Below are 18,336 nucleotides of genomic sequence, written 5' to 3'. Positions count from 1 at the left end.
TTTCCTTCCCGTTTACAACTAAATACACTCAGCCTCTGCCTACAGGGAGGTCGCCCACTTGGATCCACCGCCTCCGCGGCCCTGGCCTCTGTCCAAAAAGCAGGAGGCCAGACTCCCTCGGCAGTGCTCAAATTCGGTCTTGTGGGGCCCTGCAGGGTTCGAGTCCCAGCTGCTCCACTTCCCATCCAGCTCTCTGCTATGGCCTGGGAAAGCAGCAGAGGACAACCCAAGTCCTTGGGCCCCTGCACCCGCATGGGAGACCCAGAGAAAGCTCCTGGCTTTGGATTGGCACAGCTCCAGCCGCTGCGGCCATTTGGGGAGTGAACCAGCAGGTAAAAGACCTGTCTCTCTCTCTTTGTAATTCTGCCCTTCAAATAAATAAATATTTTTTTAAAGTTTCATTCCATTTAAATAAGAAAGGTTTTCTGGTGAAGAATATGAATTGCAACTCTATTTCTTCCTAGATCTCGTCCAAAACAAATACACAAGTATAAAGGTAAGAGGGGTGTCTGTCTGTCCAGCCCCTGCATGACGTCATCCAGGGGTGGGGGGGCGGGAAGTGAGGAGGACAAGGGCTCCGGGGCGGGGGCCAGGGGGCGGGGCCATGGGCTGGGGGCGGGGCCGGGGCCATGGGCCGGGGGCGGGGCCATGGGCCGGGGGCGGGGCGGGGCGGCCTTACCTTGTGGGTGAGTGAGTGCTGCTTCAGGTGGTGGATCTGGCTGAACTCCATGCCGCACTCGGTGCACACGAAGGGCCGCACGTTCTGGTGCTTGAGCATGTGGTTCTGCAGCTGGCTGCGGTAGTGGAAGGACTTGTCGCACTCCAGGCACTGGTAGAGGGTGGGGCCCTGGTGGGAGGCCAGGTGGCGCTTGAGCTGCGTCAGGGTGGAGAAGTCCAGGCCGCACTCGACGCACACGTGGCAGCGGCCGCTCTCGTGCTTCACCTCGTGGGCCTTGAGCTCGCTGGGGTAGGCGAAGCCGCGGCCGCAGAAGTGGCAGCTGTAGGGCTTGACCTCCGAGTGCAGCAGCATGTGGCGCTTCAGGTGGCTGGTCTGCGTGAAGGCCTTGTGGCACACCTGGCACTTGTGGGGCCGCGTGCCCTGGTGCGTGAGCAGGTGCGTCTGCAGGTGGCTGGGCTGCTTGAAGAGCTTGCTGCAGTGCGGGCACGAGTGCGGCTTGATGCCGTTGTGGCCCAGGATGTGCGTCACCAGGTTGTACTTGGACGTGTAGGACTTCTCGCACATGCGGCACTGCCAGCGCTTCTGCCGGTCGCCCGCCTCCACCAGGTATGAGTCGTCGATCTGCACGTTGATGTCCAGCCGGTCCAGCTGCGCCTTCTTGTGCCGCTCCGCCGTGGAGCCGGCCGCGTCCGCCTCGAACTCGCCCGCCTCCTGCCACACAAAGCCCTGCTCCGGCTTCACGGGCTCCGGTGACGCCAGGGCGGGCGGCTCGGGGTCACTCAGGGGGGCCAGGTGTGCCGGTGGCTCGAAGCCACACTCGGCGGGCAAGGCCTCCGGCCCGGGCAGCGCCAGGCTGGGCTCGGGGAAGCCGTCCCGGGCCGGCTCCGGGAAGTGAGGCTCGTAGGGGGCCACGTCCAGCTCGGGCCTGGGGGTCCGCGGCAGGTGCCGGAGCGTCCGGGGCTTGCGGCTGAAGGCGCTGAGGTCGATCATCTTGACGGCACTGCTCTGCACCAGGGTCTCGCAGCCGCCACCTGCTGCCTCGGCAGGGGCCTCGGCCGGGCCTGCATCCTTGTCCCCAGGCACAGAGACCTCGTACACCTCCTGCTCCTCCTCCTCCTCCACCTTCTCGAACTTGACCTTGGGCACCAGCCGCACCGGGGGCCGCGTCTTCCGCCGGGTGTGCTTCTCGCAGGCCGCCTCCACCTCCAGCACCTCCTCCTCGGCTGGTTCCTCCAGGGCCCGCCCGTTGCAGGCCAGCTGGTAGACCTCGGGGCCCGGCGGCCCCGGCTCGCCCAGGGCCGTCCCCGGCAGCTCAGGGCCCAGGTCCTGGTAGAAGGCCTGGGCGCTTATGGTGGCTCCGAAGAGCTCATTTTCCGAGACCAGGCCCAGCACGGCGGCCTGTGCCAAGGACAGCACCACCACAGCGTCCGTCTGTGTCCCTGAGTCCATGAAGCCCTCCATCCCGCGGCGGCCGGCTAGGCGGGCATGGCTGTGGGAGGGAGAGAAACGTGAGTGTCCGCGGCTCAGGGCAGCACAGACACAGCTGAGGGCCGCAGCTACCGCTGGGTGTGTCTGGCCCTGACGTCTGTCTCCTGCTTTGGAGACAGCACACACTAGTAATTAATTATGGAGTGCAATGATACCCTCTGTGTATCAATCCATCTCCTCCATCTCCCTGTGGCACCCTGGGTGAGCCCTGCCCGCCCCCGGCCGGCCTCAGTCTTCCCATCTGTAAAACGGGGTGGTTGGATTTTCTCAAACCGTGCCCTGCAGGTCCTTGCATACTTCCTCAAAAATCTGACTGGAACTGAAGACTATTCTCAGAACGGACTTTCCAAATTCCCCTTCTCCAATGCAGTGCGTGCTGCACGCCCACACACTGCACGCCCCGCTGGCTTGGCTGCCAGGGTGATTAATTGTGCAGACTCTGAGACTGCCTGGTGGGTGCGGTGCCAGACAGCTCTTTCTCTCTCTCTCTCTCTTTTTCTTTTTTTTTATTGGGCTGGTGCTGTGGTGCAGCCGCCTGCAGTGCTGGCATCCCATGTGGGCACTGGTTCCTGTCCCGGCTGCTCCACTTCCGATCCAGCTCCCTGCTAAGGCACCTTCGAAAGCAGTGGAAGATGGCCCTCCATCCATACGAGAGACCTGGATAAAGTTCCTTGCTCCTGGCTTCTGCCTGTCCCAGCCCTGGCCATTGTAGTCATTTGGGGAGCGAATCAGGGGATGGAAGATCTCTCTCTGTCTCTCATTCTCTAACTCTGCCTTTAAAATAAATAAGTAAATTTTTAAAAATGTATTTATTTATTTGAAAGGCAGAGGGAGAGACAGAGACATATGTTGGTTCACTCCCCCAAATGGCCACCATGGCCAGGGCTAAAGCCAGGAACTTCTTCCGGCTCCTCTTGTGGGTGCAGGGACCCAAGCACTTGAGCCATCTTCTGCGGCTTTCCCAGATACGTTAGCAGGGAGCTGGGCCGGGAAGCGGAGCAGAACAGCTGGAACATGAACCAGTGCCCATAAGGGATGCCGGCACCGTGGCTGGTGGCCAGCTGTCACCATTTGTAATGGCGTGGCTGTAGGAATGAAGGAACTTTAAAGAGGTTGTGCAAAGTGGAATTAAAAGCTAAGTTTGTTTATCTTGGTGTTAGAAACAAAAATCTATAGGGGGCTGGCGCTGTGGTGAGTAGATTAAGCCTTTGCCTGCAGCGCCGGCATCCCATATGGGTGTAACTCTGCCTCTCAAATAAATCAATCTTTTAAAAAAAAATAAATCTAGGCGAGGTTTTTCACAATATGCATTTTCCATGAACTTTCTGAAGGCCCCCATAGACAAGGCACCGGCAGCCTGGACACCCAGCGCCTCCGACATCACTACGGCCCCCTGCGTCCCTTGATTCTAAAGGTTCCATACATAAATACGTGAATGGATACGGGTACAAGTATGGCTTTTATCTGGCTTCCATGCTGGGGTTCCCCGGCAGACCTGGTGTGAGACAAGGGCACCCTGACCGCCTCCCACGACGGCGCCCATGGTTGGCCCTGAACGCCAAAACCAGCTGCGGGGCTCGAGGTCAAGGTTTCGGTTTTAATATGTTCTTCTGTTGGACCCCTGGGCGCCCACATGCCCAGGTGCCCATGGCTGCAGTGCTTCCTCCCTCCCCAGGGGCCCTGCCCCCTCCTCTGGACAACCAGGAGGTCCTCAAGGTCCCCCTCCCCCGGCCCAGACTCTCCAGGCTCCCCCAGGACTGTGCAGCGCCCAGCTGCGCCCGTGGGGGCCTGGCGCTGCCTCTGGGCCTCGGAAGCTCCTGCCTGTCCCCCTGGCCCTGGCTCAGTGCCCAGCCCGTCAGAGGAAGGGGCTGGCATTCCTGGGGCGACTCCTGCCTGTCCCTCGGGCTCTCCTCCCAGGCCAGGGCCAGGGCCTGCTGGACGTTCCTCAGGAAATGGCCTGGCCTGGTTCCGCCCTCCCCCAGCGCCCAGTGGAGCTTCCCTTTCCTGAGGCTAAAAATACCCCAGACAGGAATTCGGCCTCCTTGAAGCGGACAGTACAGATTAAATTATTAAGCCGGGAGTGAGCTCTCGTGGATGGGAGCAATAGGAGGAAACCTGCGGTGGGGGCTGGGGACTCAGCGTGCCCCTGGGAAGCCTGGGGGTGGGGGCTGTTTCAGAACCTGCCCCCTCCCCACACACAAGCATCAGTCACTGCCACGTCATTCAGATGCACCCAGGAGCCTGGCCCCTGGCCTGGAGCCTTGGCTTGATCACTGAGAAGGGATTAAGTCAAGTCACGTCACAGTCCCATGTGCCCCCTAAAGGGACGATGGGTGAGAGACAAACCCCACGGGCCCAGGAGGCCTCAGGCCAGGGTGCAGCCGACTCCTGCAGGGTGCACAGCTGGGAGATTTCCCCAACCTCGGGCCCCACTTCGTGCGACGCTTCTGCGAGTCTAAGGCTGGCCGCCTGGGACTGATAACTCATCCGTTCACCTGTGCAGCCAAGATTTGCCAAATGCGGGGGCTGGAGGCACCAGGTGAGGGGTGAGGCCCGGTCCCAACCTTCTGGGCCTGGCCCAGCCACGCTGGGAGCCTCCCCTCCCCCGCCTCCCCCAAGCTGGCCCCCGCCGCCTCCTGCTTCGGCAGCCCCCATGTCTGCGGGCTGGCAGTGGGCTGATCCACTCAGCGGTTTTTCCCCCGGACTTTCCCAAGGCAGGGCCCGCGGGAGCAAGTGCTGACAAGCAGGGGTACAGCGAGGGCACGGCCCACGCCTCCGTGTCCTCTTCTTGCGTGGGGATGAGGTGCCCATCCCAGGCCCCGCCTCCTCTCGGAACAGGTGCAGAGATGCAAACAGGCCAAGCAACACCTGCCCGGGGAGCAGGTGCATGGGTCCGTGGGCCCTGACTGTCCACTCATGGTCACCAGCTACAGACCACACCTGCCAGGCGTGGGCGGGTGGTTTGATGTGAGAGTCCCAAAGCCCTGGGCTCCTGTGGCCACAGAGGGGTGCAAACAACGAAACACAAATACGGAGGCGGAGCCATGGCTCTCGTGTGGGACAGGTCCCAGGTGAGCCGGATCATCCCCAGATCAACCCCATGGGGTGTGTGTATGTTGTGAGCGCGCGACAGTCTGTTCCCCCATTTCTCAGCCTTGCTCGGCGTGGGGGAGGGGGCGTGAGCTGGGTCTGCACCCAGGCCTCTTGGGCCTCACCTGGGCCCAGGGCCAGCTCTGAGGGTGACCAGAGCCCCTCCTGGGGTATCCGCTTCTGCCAGAAGCCTTCTCCCGCCCACTGGGTGGGACTTGCCTGGACAGAACGAAGGCCACCGGGCAGGGCCGATCAGTGGGGCTCCTGGGGCTCCTGGGGCAGGCTGTGTGGGTACGAAGAGGCTCACTGGCCCGCTGCCTGCTCGTCATCTGAGTCGGGGCCGGGGACTCTGACCCTGTCCACTCCCCTCCACCCCACCCTTGGCTTTCCGATTCACTTCTCCCAGGCCTGGGCCTGCTCCTTCCCACAGGCCACGCCCTCTGCTTTATGCCCTGCAGGCCAGGTGCATGGCACCTGTCTGCCAGGGTCCCCTCCCCACCCCACCGTAGAGCCCTCTGTCCCTGTTGGGGTGAGGGGCACCCCCATTCTCAGGCTTCTCCCCTCCACTCGTGCAGAGGACTTAACAAAAGCTCTGGGCTCTCGCAGGGCCTGGCTCAGGAGACTAGGGGTGGCCAGAGGGGCTGCAGTGTGGCCTCCTCCCAGGGCACCCCCGGTCCCCAGAGCGGGCAGAAGGCAAGGACGAGAGAAACGGAGCAGCTGCCAGACTGTAGTTGTGCTGGGAGTGGGGGAGGGGAGGCAGGGAGGGAGAGAAAGAGAGAGAGAGGGAGGAATGGAGACACAAGGAAGAGGAGGAGCCTGGGGGAGGGTGAGAAAGAGGCTGTGCAGGCCTAGACACAAAGCAGGGGAGGAGGAGGGGCAGGGACCCTGCCCTGTTTCCCAGGGTGCAGCGCTTCCCCACCACCTCCCAGCCTGAGGGCCAGGCCAGGCCAGGCCAGCCCCTAAGCAGGGCGGGAATGAAGTCTCATCCCCAGGCCAGGCCAGCAGGAGTCCTTCCCCACCCAAGCAGGGACCCAGGCCCCCAGGCCCCCAGCGTCTCTCACTGCTGCTCCGTCTACTGCCAGGCGACTGGGCCAGTCACCAGGTCCTTCAGGGTCTCTGCTCATCTCTAAGATGGGCACGGCGGCGGGGGAGGCTGTCTACAGTGTGGGTTCGAGTCCCGGGTGCTCCACTTCTGATCCAGCTCCCTGCTGATGCGCCTGGGAAAGCAAGTGCTTGGGCCCCTGCACCCACGTGGGAGACCCGGAAGAAGCTCCTGGCTTCAGTCCTGGCTGCTGCAGCCATTAGGGGAGCAACAAGCAGATGGAAGATCTCTCTCTCTCTGCATCTTCCCTCCTCTCTGTAACTCTGCCTTGCAATAACTAACTAAATACATATATATTTTTTAAAGACGGGCACTGGGTAGACAGGGAACCCCGAGGGCAGGTTCATCCTTGGTCTACCTGTCTGTCACACAGGGTCCCCTCCCCAAGATGTGATGGCATGTCCTGTCAAATCCACACTGCTCTCAGATCTTTTCCTCTCGGGACAGCCCCTTCCCACACCCCTCCTCTGAGGGCAGGGGAGATGTGGGCGGGATCAGGGTGGCCAGTGACCCCTGGGGCAGAGCACAGAGGAGGAAGGCACCCAAGGCCTGGTTTTGCTTAAACCACAGGACCCGCTGACCATCTGAGTCCCATCTCCACACTCTGCGGCTCCTGCCAGCCCAGGCGTGCACATCACCTGTGACCAACTCGATGGCCATTCCTGAGGGCCTAGTAGGTCCCCACTCCCCGGTACAACCTCAGCAAGGACCAGTGCTTATGCTGTGAGCACAGCTCTGCCCCTTGGCCTCCAATGGCCACTGAATCACTGACCCAACACCCACGCACTGAGTGCCTAGCAGGTGTCAGCTGCTGTCCTTGGTGGCGGGGACACAGCAGGGAGCTGCCCCAGCAGTTGAAGCGCCGAGATCTTGGGAGAGAGCAGGTGCTGTGCCAGGGTCCACTGGAGGGGAGAGTCTTGCTCCCCCTTCTCGGCACCTGCCCCTCACTGGGCCCTCTGCCCCAGGGGAGGGGAGGGGCAAGGAAGTGGCAGGCAGGTATGCAGCTATAGACAGCCTCCTGGGACTTCACCTCCTGGTGAAACAGCCCTGTTCGCATCCCCTTCCTTCCTCCTGCTCTGCACACAGCCCCAGGAAGGAAGAGGAAGTGAAAGCCGGGGCTTGTGCAAGGCTCGGGGATCCCGGCTGCAGTCTCACTTCTGCCCAGCCCACAAGGCCTTGACTCAGCAGCGAGCGGCCAGCAGGTGCTGGGGCGGCTGGGGGGCGGGGAGAGCATGGGGAAGTGTGCGCCCCTTCCTTCTGGGATCCTCTCTCTGCCTCAGCTTCCCCTTTCCTCTGCAGACAGACGGGCAGAGCCCCGCGTCTAGGGTCAGAGCAGCGGGGTCACTGACCCAGAGACCACCAAGGCTAGGACGTGAGTCTCCAGCCCAGAAGCCGGACCTTGGCCACGTGGCCTGCGGCCTCAGTGTGTGTCCCCAGTCAGGCTCTACCACGCTGATGTGTCTACCCCAGGGCCTTTGCACAGGCCGTCTCCTCTGCACTGGCTGAAGTTCCCCTCAGTCTTTAGGATTCGGTACGGGCCCTGGCCCTGGGGAAGGGTTCTAGGGGCAGGACAAGGGCCTGAGAATGTCACTTTGCCATGTCACCGTGGCTAAACCTGGTTTGGGAGGTCAGACGCGAGGGCAGACGCTGCCGTCCAAGTATCCTGCAGGTGTGATGAGTGTTTGCAAGTGGTCGGCTGACAGCCAGCACGGAGCTTCCCGAGGACACACAGGCCTCAGGTCTCCGAGCCCCCCTCTCCTTGGAAGAAATCTGCTCAGATGCAACCATGCTGACTCAGAACTGGGTCTGTCCCCGGTCATCTTCCCCTGCAAATGGCCCGGCCCCAGGGGACAATGGCGGCGGGGGCACAGAGAGAGCCTGGGAAGGGAGTGTTCTGCAAGACCACAGCGGAGGGAAAGAAGTCAACAGTCAGGCCCAAGAACGAAAGAATGAACGGGGCCTGCGGCTACGCTCTGGGGTGGCCGTGCTGCCTCCAAGCTGAAGTCCCCGGGCCCTGGAGCTGGCCTGACAGCCCCACACCTGCTGGGCAGGCACATTCCTACAGCAGAGGAGGGACGCCAGGTGCTCCCACGTCTCTGGTTGTCCCCCCTGTCCCCCCATGCCTTGGCCACCTCGGCTGTGCAACCTCAAGGCAGGTCTTGGAATCTTCACCGGCAAGGCTGGAAGAAACTAAGGGACTCTCCAGGCAAGCCAGGCCCTACCCCACCACGGAGACTAGACCGACACAGCACCCCTCCCCGATAGGGGACCTCTGCCTGGGCCCCTGCCTTCCAAGGTCTGGGGGCATGGTGGGAGCAAGCATTTCCCCCATTCCACCCCGCTGCAGGAGTGGCTTTAGCTCTCACGAGTTCTGCCACGTGGCTGGCTCTGGCCCTCAAAGGCTCCAACAGTCGGTCAAGGGACAGAGAACCGAAACAAGCCTCGTGCTGGTACCCGTCAGCCACCACAGCCCGCCCGCCACAGAACCCCAGTCACTTCCCGACGTCTCGCAACCCAGGCCAAACCCCACCGAGGACCCATGAAACTGGCCTGTCTGGTTCCTGCCTTGTGCTTGAAAGTCACAGTTTCTATCTCTCTCTCTCTCTCTCTCTCTCTCTCACACACACACACACACACACACACACAGATCTTCCATCCTCTGGTTCACTCTCCAGATGGCTGCAACAACCAGGGCTGGGCCAGACCGAAGCCAGGAGCCAGGAACTCCATCCGGGCCTCCCACGCAGGTGGCAGGGACCCAAAGACCTGAGCCGCCTCCCACGGCTCTCCCAGGGGCATTAGCAGGGAACTGGATCGGAAGTGGAGCAGCTGGGACTCGAACCAGCGCTCTGACACTGCTGCATCCTGAAGTCTGCCCCCATTCATTTTCCCGTCAGAGACCTTGTCTGCACTCTGCCTCCTCATGTATGCTGTTCCCAGTGCCTGGAATGTGCTTCCTCACTCCTCATCCTCCCCTGACCCCCAAACCAGGCTGGGTCCCCGTGTCCTCAGCAGCTCCTTGGTGGACTTGAGCATCATTGTTAAGCTGTGTTAACAACTCAATCACTTACAAGTAGCTGGCATCTCAGCTCCATTCCAGACCCCTTCCCACCCCGAGGGCTGAGCCCTGGCTGCCCCCTCTGCACCCCTAGCCCGGGACACACACAGGATGCAGCTGCCCTTCTGAGACCACCATGTTCAAGTGACAAACAAGCCGACTTTGAAACCAAGCCGCGTGCTGAGCCCAGCTCTGGATGGGAACCCGGGTGTGTGTGGGGGTCTGGACTGCCTGTGCCTGGCTGGGCTTCTGGTCCAGTGCCTGACCGCCCTCCAATTCCAGAAGAAAACAGCACCTCCGCCTCCTCCAACAGGCACACTCTGCTGGACCCGAACACGGCCGGCTTGGGGCAACGGGGGAAAACACTCCCAGAACCATGGCTCCCAGGTTCAAGGCACAAAGACAAGAGTCGTGTGAGCGCCATTTTTGTCACACGGAGGCGGAAACTGAGGCAGGCTCGGGCAGGCAGGGAGGAGCAGGCGCCCGCTCTCCCCGCCCGTGGGGCGCTCGGCAGGGCTGGGCTTCCTGCGCCAAGTCTTCCTCTCTGGCCAGCCTCGGTGTCCTCACACACAACCTGATCCAGACCTGGGGGCCCCAGTGGGCCCCCTCCCCCCTCCTCAGCCGGCTCTGCGCCTTCTCCATTCCCTCTTCCTCTCCCTCCGTTCCTCCTCTTCCGTTTCCGTGGCAACCCCACCCTGCGCTCTGCCACTTGGTCCTGCGTTCCCATCTCATCTCTCTCTTTCCTTTCATCCCCCGCTCATGGCGGCGCTGGGGCCACATCCCCTCTGTCCTTAGCGTCTGGTCTCTCGCTCCCTTTTACTCTCCTTTTATCTCCCTCAGTGTTCTTGGAGTCATCTCAGGGCGGCATTTATTTATCTCTTGCTCAAAAATAAAGAAAAAAGGAAGGAGAGAGAGCGAGCGAGCAGTGGTCCCGGCGGCTCTCTGAGGGCTGCGCTCTCTCCCCGCCTCACCTGTGGAGGGAAGGTGGGCAGCAGGCGAGGCCCCAGGGGAGGAGAAGCCCAGGGAGCCGGGCCTGCTGCGGACCAAGCAGGGTCAGCACCTGGAACCTGGGGCGACCCAGGCCCAGAACCCCTCGACGAGGGCGCTGCCCAGGGACCTCCACCCCTGCCCACGGTGCTCCCCTCCCCCCAGGCCGAGGCACCAAGCAGATGCTCAATGCACGAGGCTGCCCTGCATCCCAAACAGGGCGGGGCTTCCGGACCCGCTCATGCCTGCGCTCCTGCCGCCTCTTAGAGGCCGCAGGCAGGGACTCGTCCACCCCCACACACCCCACTTCCTGGGCGTCAGGGAGAACCCACTGCGGTCCACGCACACCGCGGTCCTCTCAGCCGCCCTGTCCTGAGCTCCCACGAGGGCAGGTCAAAAAGTCCGTGGAAAGCGGAACCACAAGACGCTTCTTCGGGTGCGCGACATTCGGAGATACGCGCAGTTCCGGTGTAACACAGGGAGTCCCGTGCGGAACCGCCGGGGCACGCGGGCCAGGCTGTGCGGGGAGAAGGCTGTTTAACAGTCACCGAGGCTCAGGGAAGGCGCCGTGCCCTGCCTACAAGGCACAGCAGACCGCGTCTCTCCTCCTGTGCTCCCAGGAAGGGCCGGGTCTCCGCCATCCCGGCTTCTCCGCGGCAGTGGTGCGCGTGGAGTGATGGGAAATGAGGGGGCCAGCCAAAGTTCCGGAAGAGAGATCGGCCCCAGAAGAAAAGAGCAAGCCGATTACAGCGTGGCCCCTGCGTCTGGAAGGCACAGAGAGAGCAAGGCCCCAGGTCTCCAGGAGGCCCCAGGCGGCTCCAGGCTACCTGAGCCTCTGGTCCTGGGCTCCACAGGCCCAGCGAGAGTGGCTGCCCGGCCTGTGCCCATGGCAAGGCCCTGCCGCGGGATGCAGCAAGTCCTGGGGTCTGTGACCCACAGAGGTGACAATGACGGGTCAGCGGCGCTCGTCCCCTCCCAGGCTGGCCCCAGGAGGAAGTGAGGGCAAGCGGAAGGAGCCCAGGAAGTCGGCCTTCCCTCTGCAGACGGCGGAAGGCAGCCCAGCCCTGTGTCCCACCCCCAGCTCTGCACACTTGGACAGGTTCCTTAGCCTCCTCGGGATTTGGGCTCCTTGTCTGTAATGGGGACAGTGACAACAGAGAGCCCTTCCGGCAGGCCAGGCCTTGTTGCCTGGTATGATCATGTGACAAGACCCATTTCACAGAGGAGGAGAGCAAGGCTCAGAAGAGCTGAGAGACAGCCAAGGTCACCGGTCTCATCAGAGGTGGAGATTAGGCCCACCTTCAGTGCCTGTGCTTTGAGAACCAGAGAGATAAGGGAAATAAATCAATGTCTGGGAACCAGGCCAGTGTGTGTCGGGACTCAGTGGGAGCCACAGCTACTGGCCTCGGGGGCCTCAGAGTTTGGTGAGAGATGAGACAGGTGCAAAACAGACAGGAGACGGGCACTTCTGTGTTGTCCCTCCACAGCCCCCAACTTAAGGAATCAGGAATGTTTTCCATGGAAACTGGCACTCTGGGAGCTGTCAGCCCCTGGCTGGGCCGAGGGGTCTGGGGAGGTCTCAAGGTGGCGGAGCCAATCGGGCAGGCGGATCCGGCGAGCGATGCCGAGGGGCTTGCCCAGACGGTGGGCATGGGGGAGGAGCACGAGAACAGAAGAGCAGGGGGCAGGGGAGTTGCACACCTGTAGGGGGCAGGCGAGCGAGGTCTGGCCCCGAGCCCTTTCCTCCCTCCCAGCCAGCCAGCCACGTGGCTCCTCTGTGGCCTTCGGCCCGGCAGAGCCCCTGGCAGTGCTGCCTCCGAAGCTGGCGGCGCAGTCCCCGTTTATTTTGCAGTCACCCACGCACCCGACTCGAGCCCGGACTCGTGCCAGGAGAGGAGTGGAGAATGGCACTCTCATTCACGTAATGCCTCTCTGGCTCTCCGAGGGGAGGGACGGCTGGCGGAACATTTTGGCTGGCAGTGCACGAGTGCGCGCGCACACACACACACACACACAGGCGGCCGTGCACACAGGATGTCACCATCGCCTGGCAAGGAGGACCTACACGCAGTGAGCGCAGGGGCAGGACCTGCAGACGGGGTGGAAACTGCGCATCCACACACGACTCTCGGTGTAGCTGGGAAGGGCAGATGCGTGCCTGAGATACGAGGTTCGGACAAGGCAGGAGCCGCAGACGGGGGCAGCCCAGCCAGGCGCCTGGGGTCTGTTATCAGGGACCTGCGGGGGGGGGGGGCATTTGAGGAGAGGCAGATCCCTGGACGGCAGAGGGGATGGCGCCCAAGGTGGCTGCGGCTGTATCCTCTTCAATCTGGGTCCCAAGGGCCGGCCTCCAGGGCTTCAGAAGTGCCGGCGGGTAGGGGGCTTTCATGCAACCCAAGGGTTAAAAGGTGACCCTCGCACAGCAAGCCAGTGCCGGGGGCTTCTCCCTGCGGTGGGTCCCTGGAGGCAGCGGGCTGCTTCCTGACTGCCCAGGTGACTTCTCAGAGCCTCAGTTTTTTCACCTGTAACGTAGGGACTTCAGCCCCCTCTGCCCCGGAACGCTGGAGAAGATGAAAGACGGCAACGAGACGGACACCCCTGGCACGCGGGCTGGCGGGTGGTAAATGGCCATGGCCAGCCTTCACTGTGGCAGCCCACGTGTGTCTTCTGTGTTGGGCACGTTCTGATCGCTACTAAACATATCTGAACCCCGAGAAGGAGCGGGGAGAGGATGCGCCCGTGAAAAAGCCACCAAATGAGGCCCAGGGAGGGAGTGAGATGCTAGCAGCCTCCACTTCCAGTTTTTTTGCCCGTGGGACTGGCAGGGTCCCTTGTGCCCCAGGAGCCAGAGGGGACCCTAGTGAGCCGGAACCCCTTATCATGGACGCCGACTCTTTTCCCAAATCCCCCAACTCAACGAGGCAGAGCAAAGGATCCACTGCTGCCTGAATTTCCAAGCCCACTTCCCCTCCTCTCCCGTCTGCGTCTGAGCCCTGCTGTGCTGTGGGGCGGGATCGCCCAGATCCCCTGGGCCAAGGAAACGCAAGCTCTTCTGTGACTCAGAGCGAGCGCCGGCCTCTGGCCGGGCGCAGCACTTCTCACGCATGACATCACCGAGCCTCCTGCCAGGCTCCGTGTGGGTTCTTCTCCCAGGGCAAAATCCGTGTCAGCAGGCTGGCCAGGAACCCTGTGTTATGGTGCCAGCCTGGGCCACCTCTGAGCTCCTTATCTCACTCCTGTGGCTGGCATGAGTCCTATCACCCCGTTTTGCAACTATGGAAACTGAGGTACAGAAACCTCACGAACTGGGTCAGAGCATTGGTCTTCAAAGCTAGAGAGTTGAGGGGGCCTCCGGCTGCCTGCATAGTGGGGAAGGCATTTGGTGCAATGGGTAAAGCCACCGCTTGGCATTCCCGTATCCCAGTTTGGAGGGCCTGGTTTGAGTCCTGGCTCCTCTGCCCTATTTAAAAAAAAAAAAAAAAAAGATTTATTTATTTGAAAAGCAGCATTATAGAGAAGGAGAGACAGAAAGAGAGAGAATCTCATCTGCTGCCTCACTCCCCAGTTGGCTACACTGGTAGGCTGGGCCAGGCTGAAGCCAGGAGTTAGGAGCTTCCTCTGAGTCTCCCACATGGGTGCAGGGGCCCAAGCACTTGGACCATCTTCTGCTGCCTTCCCAGGCGCATCAGCAGGGAGCTGGATCAGAAGTGGAGCAGCCGGGACTTGGACCAGCGCCCATATGGGATGCCGGTGCTGCAGGCAGCTGCTTTACCCACTATCCACAGCACCGGCCCCTCCTCTGCTTCTGACCGGGCTTCCTGCTAACGCACACCCTGGGCGGCAGGCGGCGATTGGATCGCTGCCGTCCATCGGGGAGGCCTGGCCCAGCCGCACTCTTGTTAGCATCTGGGGCAGGGAACCAGGGATAGATCTCTGCCTCAGATGAATGATGAGTAAGGGAAGGCTGCTTAGCCACCGGGCAGTGCTGAGACATCAGGTGGACTGACCAGGCTGGGGGTGCTGAGCCGTTGCCGAGGTGCGCTGTGCAGGCAGGCCTGTGATGGCCGGCTCACACATCTGCCGAGGTTCCGGGCACGCCCCATGCCCTTTCTACAGGAGCCCTGGAACCAACAGCCCAGGCCATGCCCCGCCTCTGCTGCTTCTCAGAGGTGTGTGACGGCTTCTCCTGGCTTACCAGGTAAAGCCTGCACAGCGGACAGCAGAGCCTGGCCGCTCCCGTGACTGCACTCCAATTGCCTGGGCGCGCACAGCCAGTTCCTGGAGGAGCCCACCCCGCAATGCCAGTCCTGGGACCCCGGAAACACATCTGTCTCTAAAGCCGGCTCCCAGACACAGACTTGCAGCCCTTCCCCCACTCCTATCCCCAGCCAGGGCAGAGAGAGACAGAAGGGTGTGCCTTCATGGGGTGGAAGGCGCTGTCCTCGCCCAAACTGGAAAAACCTGCTGGCCAGCCAGGGCAGTGAAGGCCCTGCCCACCGGGCCCCCCCCTGCTATGGGTGGGGGCTGCCCCAGCCTTCCCCACCCCTTTCCTGGAGCGCCCCTGCCCACTGCTCACTGCCACGGGTGGGGGGGGGCGGGGCTCAGGCATCTTCCCAGCCCTCTTGGGCCCCAGGCTCCCCTCCTGGGAAGTCTCCAGCACACCTGCACTCGCCATGGCCAGGGCTCCAAGGGAGTCTCCTGACAGCCCACCCTCCCCGGGGTTCAGCATCCCACCGTCCCTGGTGGCCCCAGAGAGACCTGTGCACGTGTCCCCCTCCTCCAGCTAGGGGTCTGGCCTTGGTCATTTCCTGCTCTTGTGTGCTTTCACAGCTGGCCATGACTTGGGGGCGAGGTGGGGAGTGACAGGCCACCAGCTTGGATGTCTTGCAGGAGGCTTAATGATTGCACAGCGCTGGGCTGTATCCATTCTGATTTCCACAAACACTGATGGGGGCTGGCACTGTGGCACAGCAGGTTCAAGTCCCGGCTGCTCCACTTCCCATCCAGCTCCCTGCTACTGTGCCTAAGAAAGCAGCAGCAGATGGCTCAAGTGGCCACACCCCTTCTTCCAGGAACTCAGTATGGTCCCTGCCCTCAAGGAGCTGCGGGGAAGGGAGGGTGAGCCTTAGAGAGCTGGTGGCTGGCACACCATCAAGTCTCAGAAGACGTGTTTGACTCGGGGTTGGAAATGTTCAAAGGGGCACCTGAGCAGGGTTCTGTAGGACGTGCAGGAGTTCGGTGGGCTCCAAGGGAGGGAGCAGGAAACCATGGCTGTGTGAGGCAGTGTGAGGGTTTGAGCCGAAGCCCACACAGGCACCAACACACCTGGATGCAGTCAGGGCGACTCCGGCCCCCAGTGGGGGTGGCCCTGCCCACTGCCCCCACCACACAAGACAGGAGCCGCCATGCACGAGAAACAGAAGGGGTTAAGCAGGCAGGTGCATGCGCCTGGTGGACAGGCCGTCAGCCCCCAGAGGAAGCTCCCCTCCTGGGCTTTAAAGAACCAAGAGGCTTCCTGAGAAAGAGCCGAACTGTTCTGATGGATAATTCCGGAGAACCTAAGCGGGCGCGCCCGGCCGCTCCCAGGCGAGCACTGCAGATCTGAGGTTCAGGGCCGCTCCACGGAGGAGAGCATGCGGCCCGAGCCCTGCCCAGGGAGACCCTGCAGGGCTCCTCTTCCTGGGCTCCAGGCTGAGCTGAGGCCGGGCCCACACCCGGCAGGCAGGTGTCTTCACACTGCACCAGGGGCGGGGCATGGAGGAGCCATAGCCACCTCTGACCTCTGACCTTTACCCTCCCATCGAGCCCCACCCCGGGGCCAGGCCGACTTGGTGTGTGATCCCACACCCACCGGCCAGCTCCAGGCCTGCAGTCACCTCCCGTCCTCCCCTCCCCCCAGGCGCTCCCACGGAAACAGAAGCACTATTGACAAGGAGGAAGAAAAACGGAATGAAAAAGAGGGAGAGGCAAAAGGCAAGGGACTGAATAGAAGAAAAGGGGAAAGAGAGAGAGAGAGAGAGGGAGAGGGAGAGGGAGGAGAGCGTCCCCAAGGAGGCAAGCTGGGAATGAAAGGGAGAGGGGAGGGGGGAGGGGAGAGAGGCACAAAGCGGGGGGCCAGGAGCCATCAGAGAACCTCCCGGGTTCCTCTGCACAGGGGCCAATCACGCGACAGCTTGGGCCCTTTCTTGCCTCCTTTCGGGGGCAGGGGGAGGCTGGGAAGGGCACCCCCAAGAGAAGAGCTCCCACCCAGGGGCGCCGCCCCAGGCCAGAAGCCATGGCCTTTATTTTGGGGTCAGCAGCCAACTCCAAGTGGCTGCCTCCCACATGGCCCTGGGTGAGGCTCCCCCTCCCCTGGCCGTGATGCCTTCTGGGTGGGCCCCCAGGGCTGCTGCAGGAGCCCAGGGTCCCTGGGCACGAGGGCTTTCGGGCCACTGTCCTGGCTTGGAGGCGCGCCCAGGGCTCCCGCCACCGTGTCCATGTGCGGGATGAGTGCCCAGCTCCAAGGCAGCCCGGCCACCCAGGCTCAGGAGGGCGTGGCGGCTCCTGCACAGCATCCTCTGAGGACGGCGCTTCCCGCGTGGTCAAGACCCAAAGGCTACAGGAAATGGAACTGCATCAGCCTGGCCTTGGGCTGCCAGTCCTCCGCTTCTACCGGCCCCGACACACCACGCCGTCCAGGCCAGGGCCAGGTCAGAGCTCAGCCTCACTCGGCCTCCCAGAAGGTCCCTCAGATCCAGGTGAACGGCCAGGTCCCCCTTTCCCGCCTTGCCTTCGTGGGGTTCCCGAGTGTGGATAAGGGGCGCGCCACGGCAAAGCCGACACGGGGGTCACCTTTCCTCACAGGCTTCCTTCTGCCTCTGCTCAGCTGCCAGCTGGGGAGTGAAACGCCCGGGAGGCCGCGTGGAGGAAGACGGATGGGTTTATTGATTGATGGATTGTGCGAGTCTCAGCCTCACTCCCCGACCGCCAGTGAGTCTTGCACTAAGCTCGGCGGTGTGGGCAGGGACCGGGGGAGTGACAGGGACAAATCGGGGGCTCGAATGTGCTCCAGGCTGATCGAGTGCGTGTGTGCATGTGTGGTGTGAGCACTGCGTGTGTGTGTGTGTAGTGTGTGGGTAGTATGTATGGTGTGTGGTGTGTGCGCGCTCAGGGCACAGTGGATTGGGGGAGAAAGCCCTGCCTTTGTTATCTGCATCTGGGAGACTGTGATTAAGTCAGAACAGGCCCCATACGGGCCTCCAGGTCCAACCAGCAGGCTCAAGACAAGGCCCCAGAGAATACAGGGGAGCAGGCGTACCCCCGAGCCGCTGAAGAAACGCAAATCATCGCAAATCCTACTATGCACCAGGCAGGCCAGGCAGCTCCTGCGGCCGCCCAGGGAGACAGCAAGCAGTGAGCACGACCCAGCCCCTGGCCCTGTCCCCGGGAACCTGCAATGCAGTAGGAGCCACAAGCGAGGAACCCGGCAATTAAAGGGCAGCGTGAGGAGGGCTGGGGGGGGGGGTCCCCTGGGCGGGGCAGCCTGCAGGGCGTGGGGCTGCGGGCTTTCACAGAGGAGCAGCGTTGCGTTATAGTAAATTCTAAGAGAGAGAGCCAGCCTTGTGGCGCAGTGGGTTAATCCCCCTCTTGTCGGCACCCCACATTAGAGCACGGGTTACAGTGCCAGCCGCTGCTCTGTTTCTGATCCAGCTCCCTGCTAATGAGCCCTGGGGAAGCAGCAGAGGGCGGCCCCAGTGCTCGGGCCCCTGCACCCACGTGGGACTCCCCAGCGGAGCTCCTGGCTCCTGGCTTTGGCCTGGTCCAGCCTGGCTGTTGTGGCCAGTTGGGGAGTGAATCAGTGAATGCCAAATTGCTCGCTCTCTCTCTCCTCCTCTGTCATTCTGCCTTTCAAATAAAATAAATACATAAATAATTTAGAAATAGAATGAAATA

The 18,336-nt window shown here is 62.2% G+C and overlaps 1 protein-coding gene across 4 annotated transcripts in view; it reads right to left on the bottom strand.

Moving 5' to 3' along the window:
- The window catches only part of ZNF710 (zinc finger protein 710), a 63,509-nt gene that overhangs the window by 9,627 nt on the left and 35,546 nt on the right, over positions 1–18,336 (bottom strand). For all 4 annotated transcript variants that reach the window (XM_051834307.2, XM_051834308.2, XM_051834309.2 and 1 more), the window contains one exon: positions 680–2,168. In XM_051834307.2, the coding sequence (XP_051690267.1) occupies positions 680–2,140 (1,461 nt within the window). In that variant the 5' untranslated portion in view covers positions 2,141–2,168. The remainder of the gene's footprint in view (positions 1–679; positions 2,169–18,336) is intronic.

The sequence above is a fragment of the Oryctolagus cuniculus genome, chromosome 12 (genome assembly GCF_964237555.1).
Source record: "Oryctolagus cuniculus chromosome 12, mOryCun1.1, whole genome shotgun sequence".
NCBI lineage: Eukaryota > Metazoa > Chordata > Mammalia > Lagomorpha > Leporidae > Oryctolagus > Oryctolagus cuniculus.
This window is presented reverse-complemented; position numbering and strand designations above follow the sequence as displayed.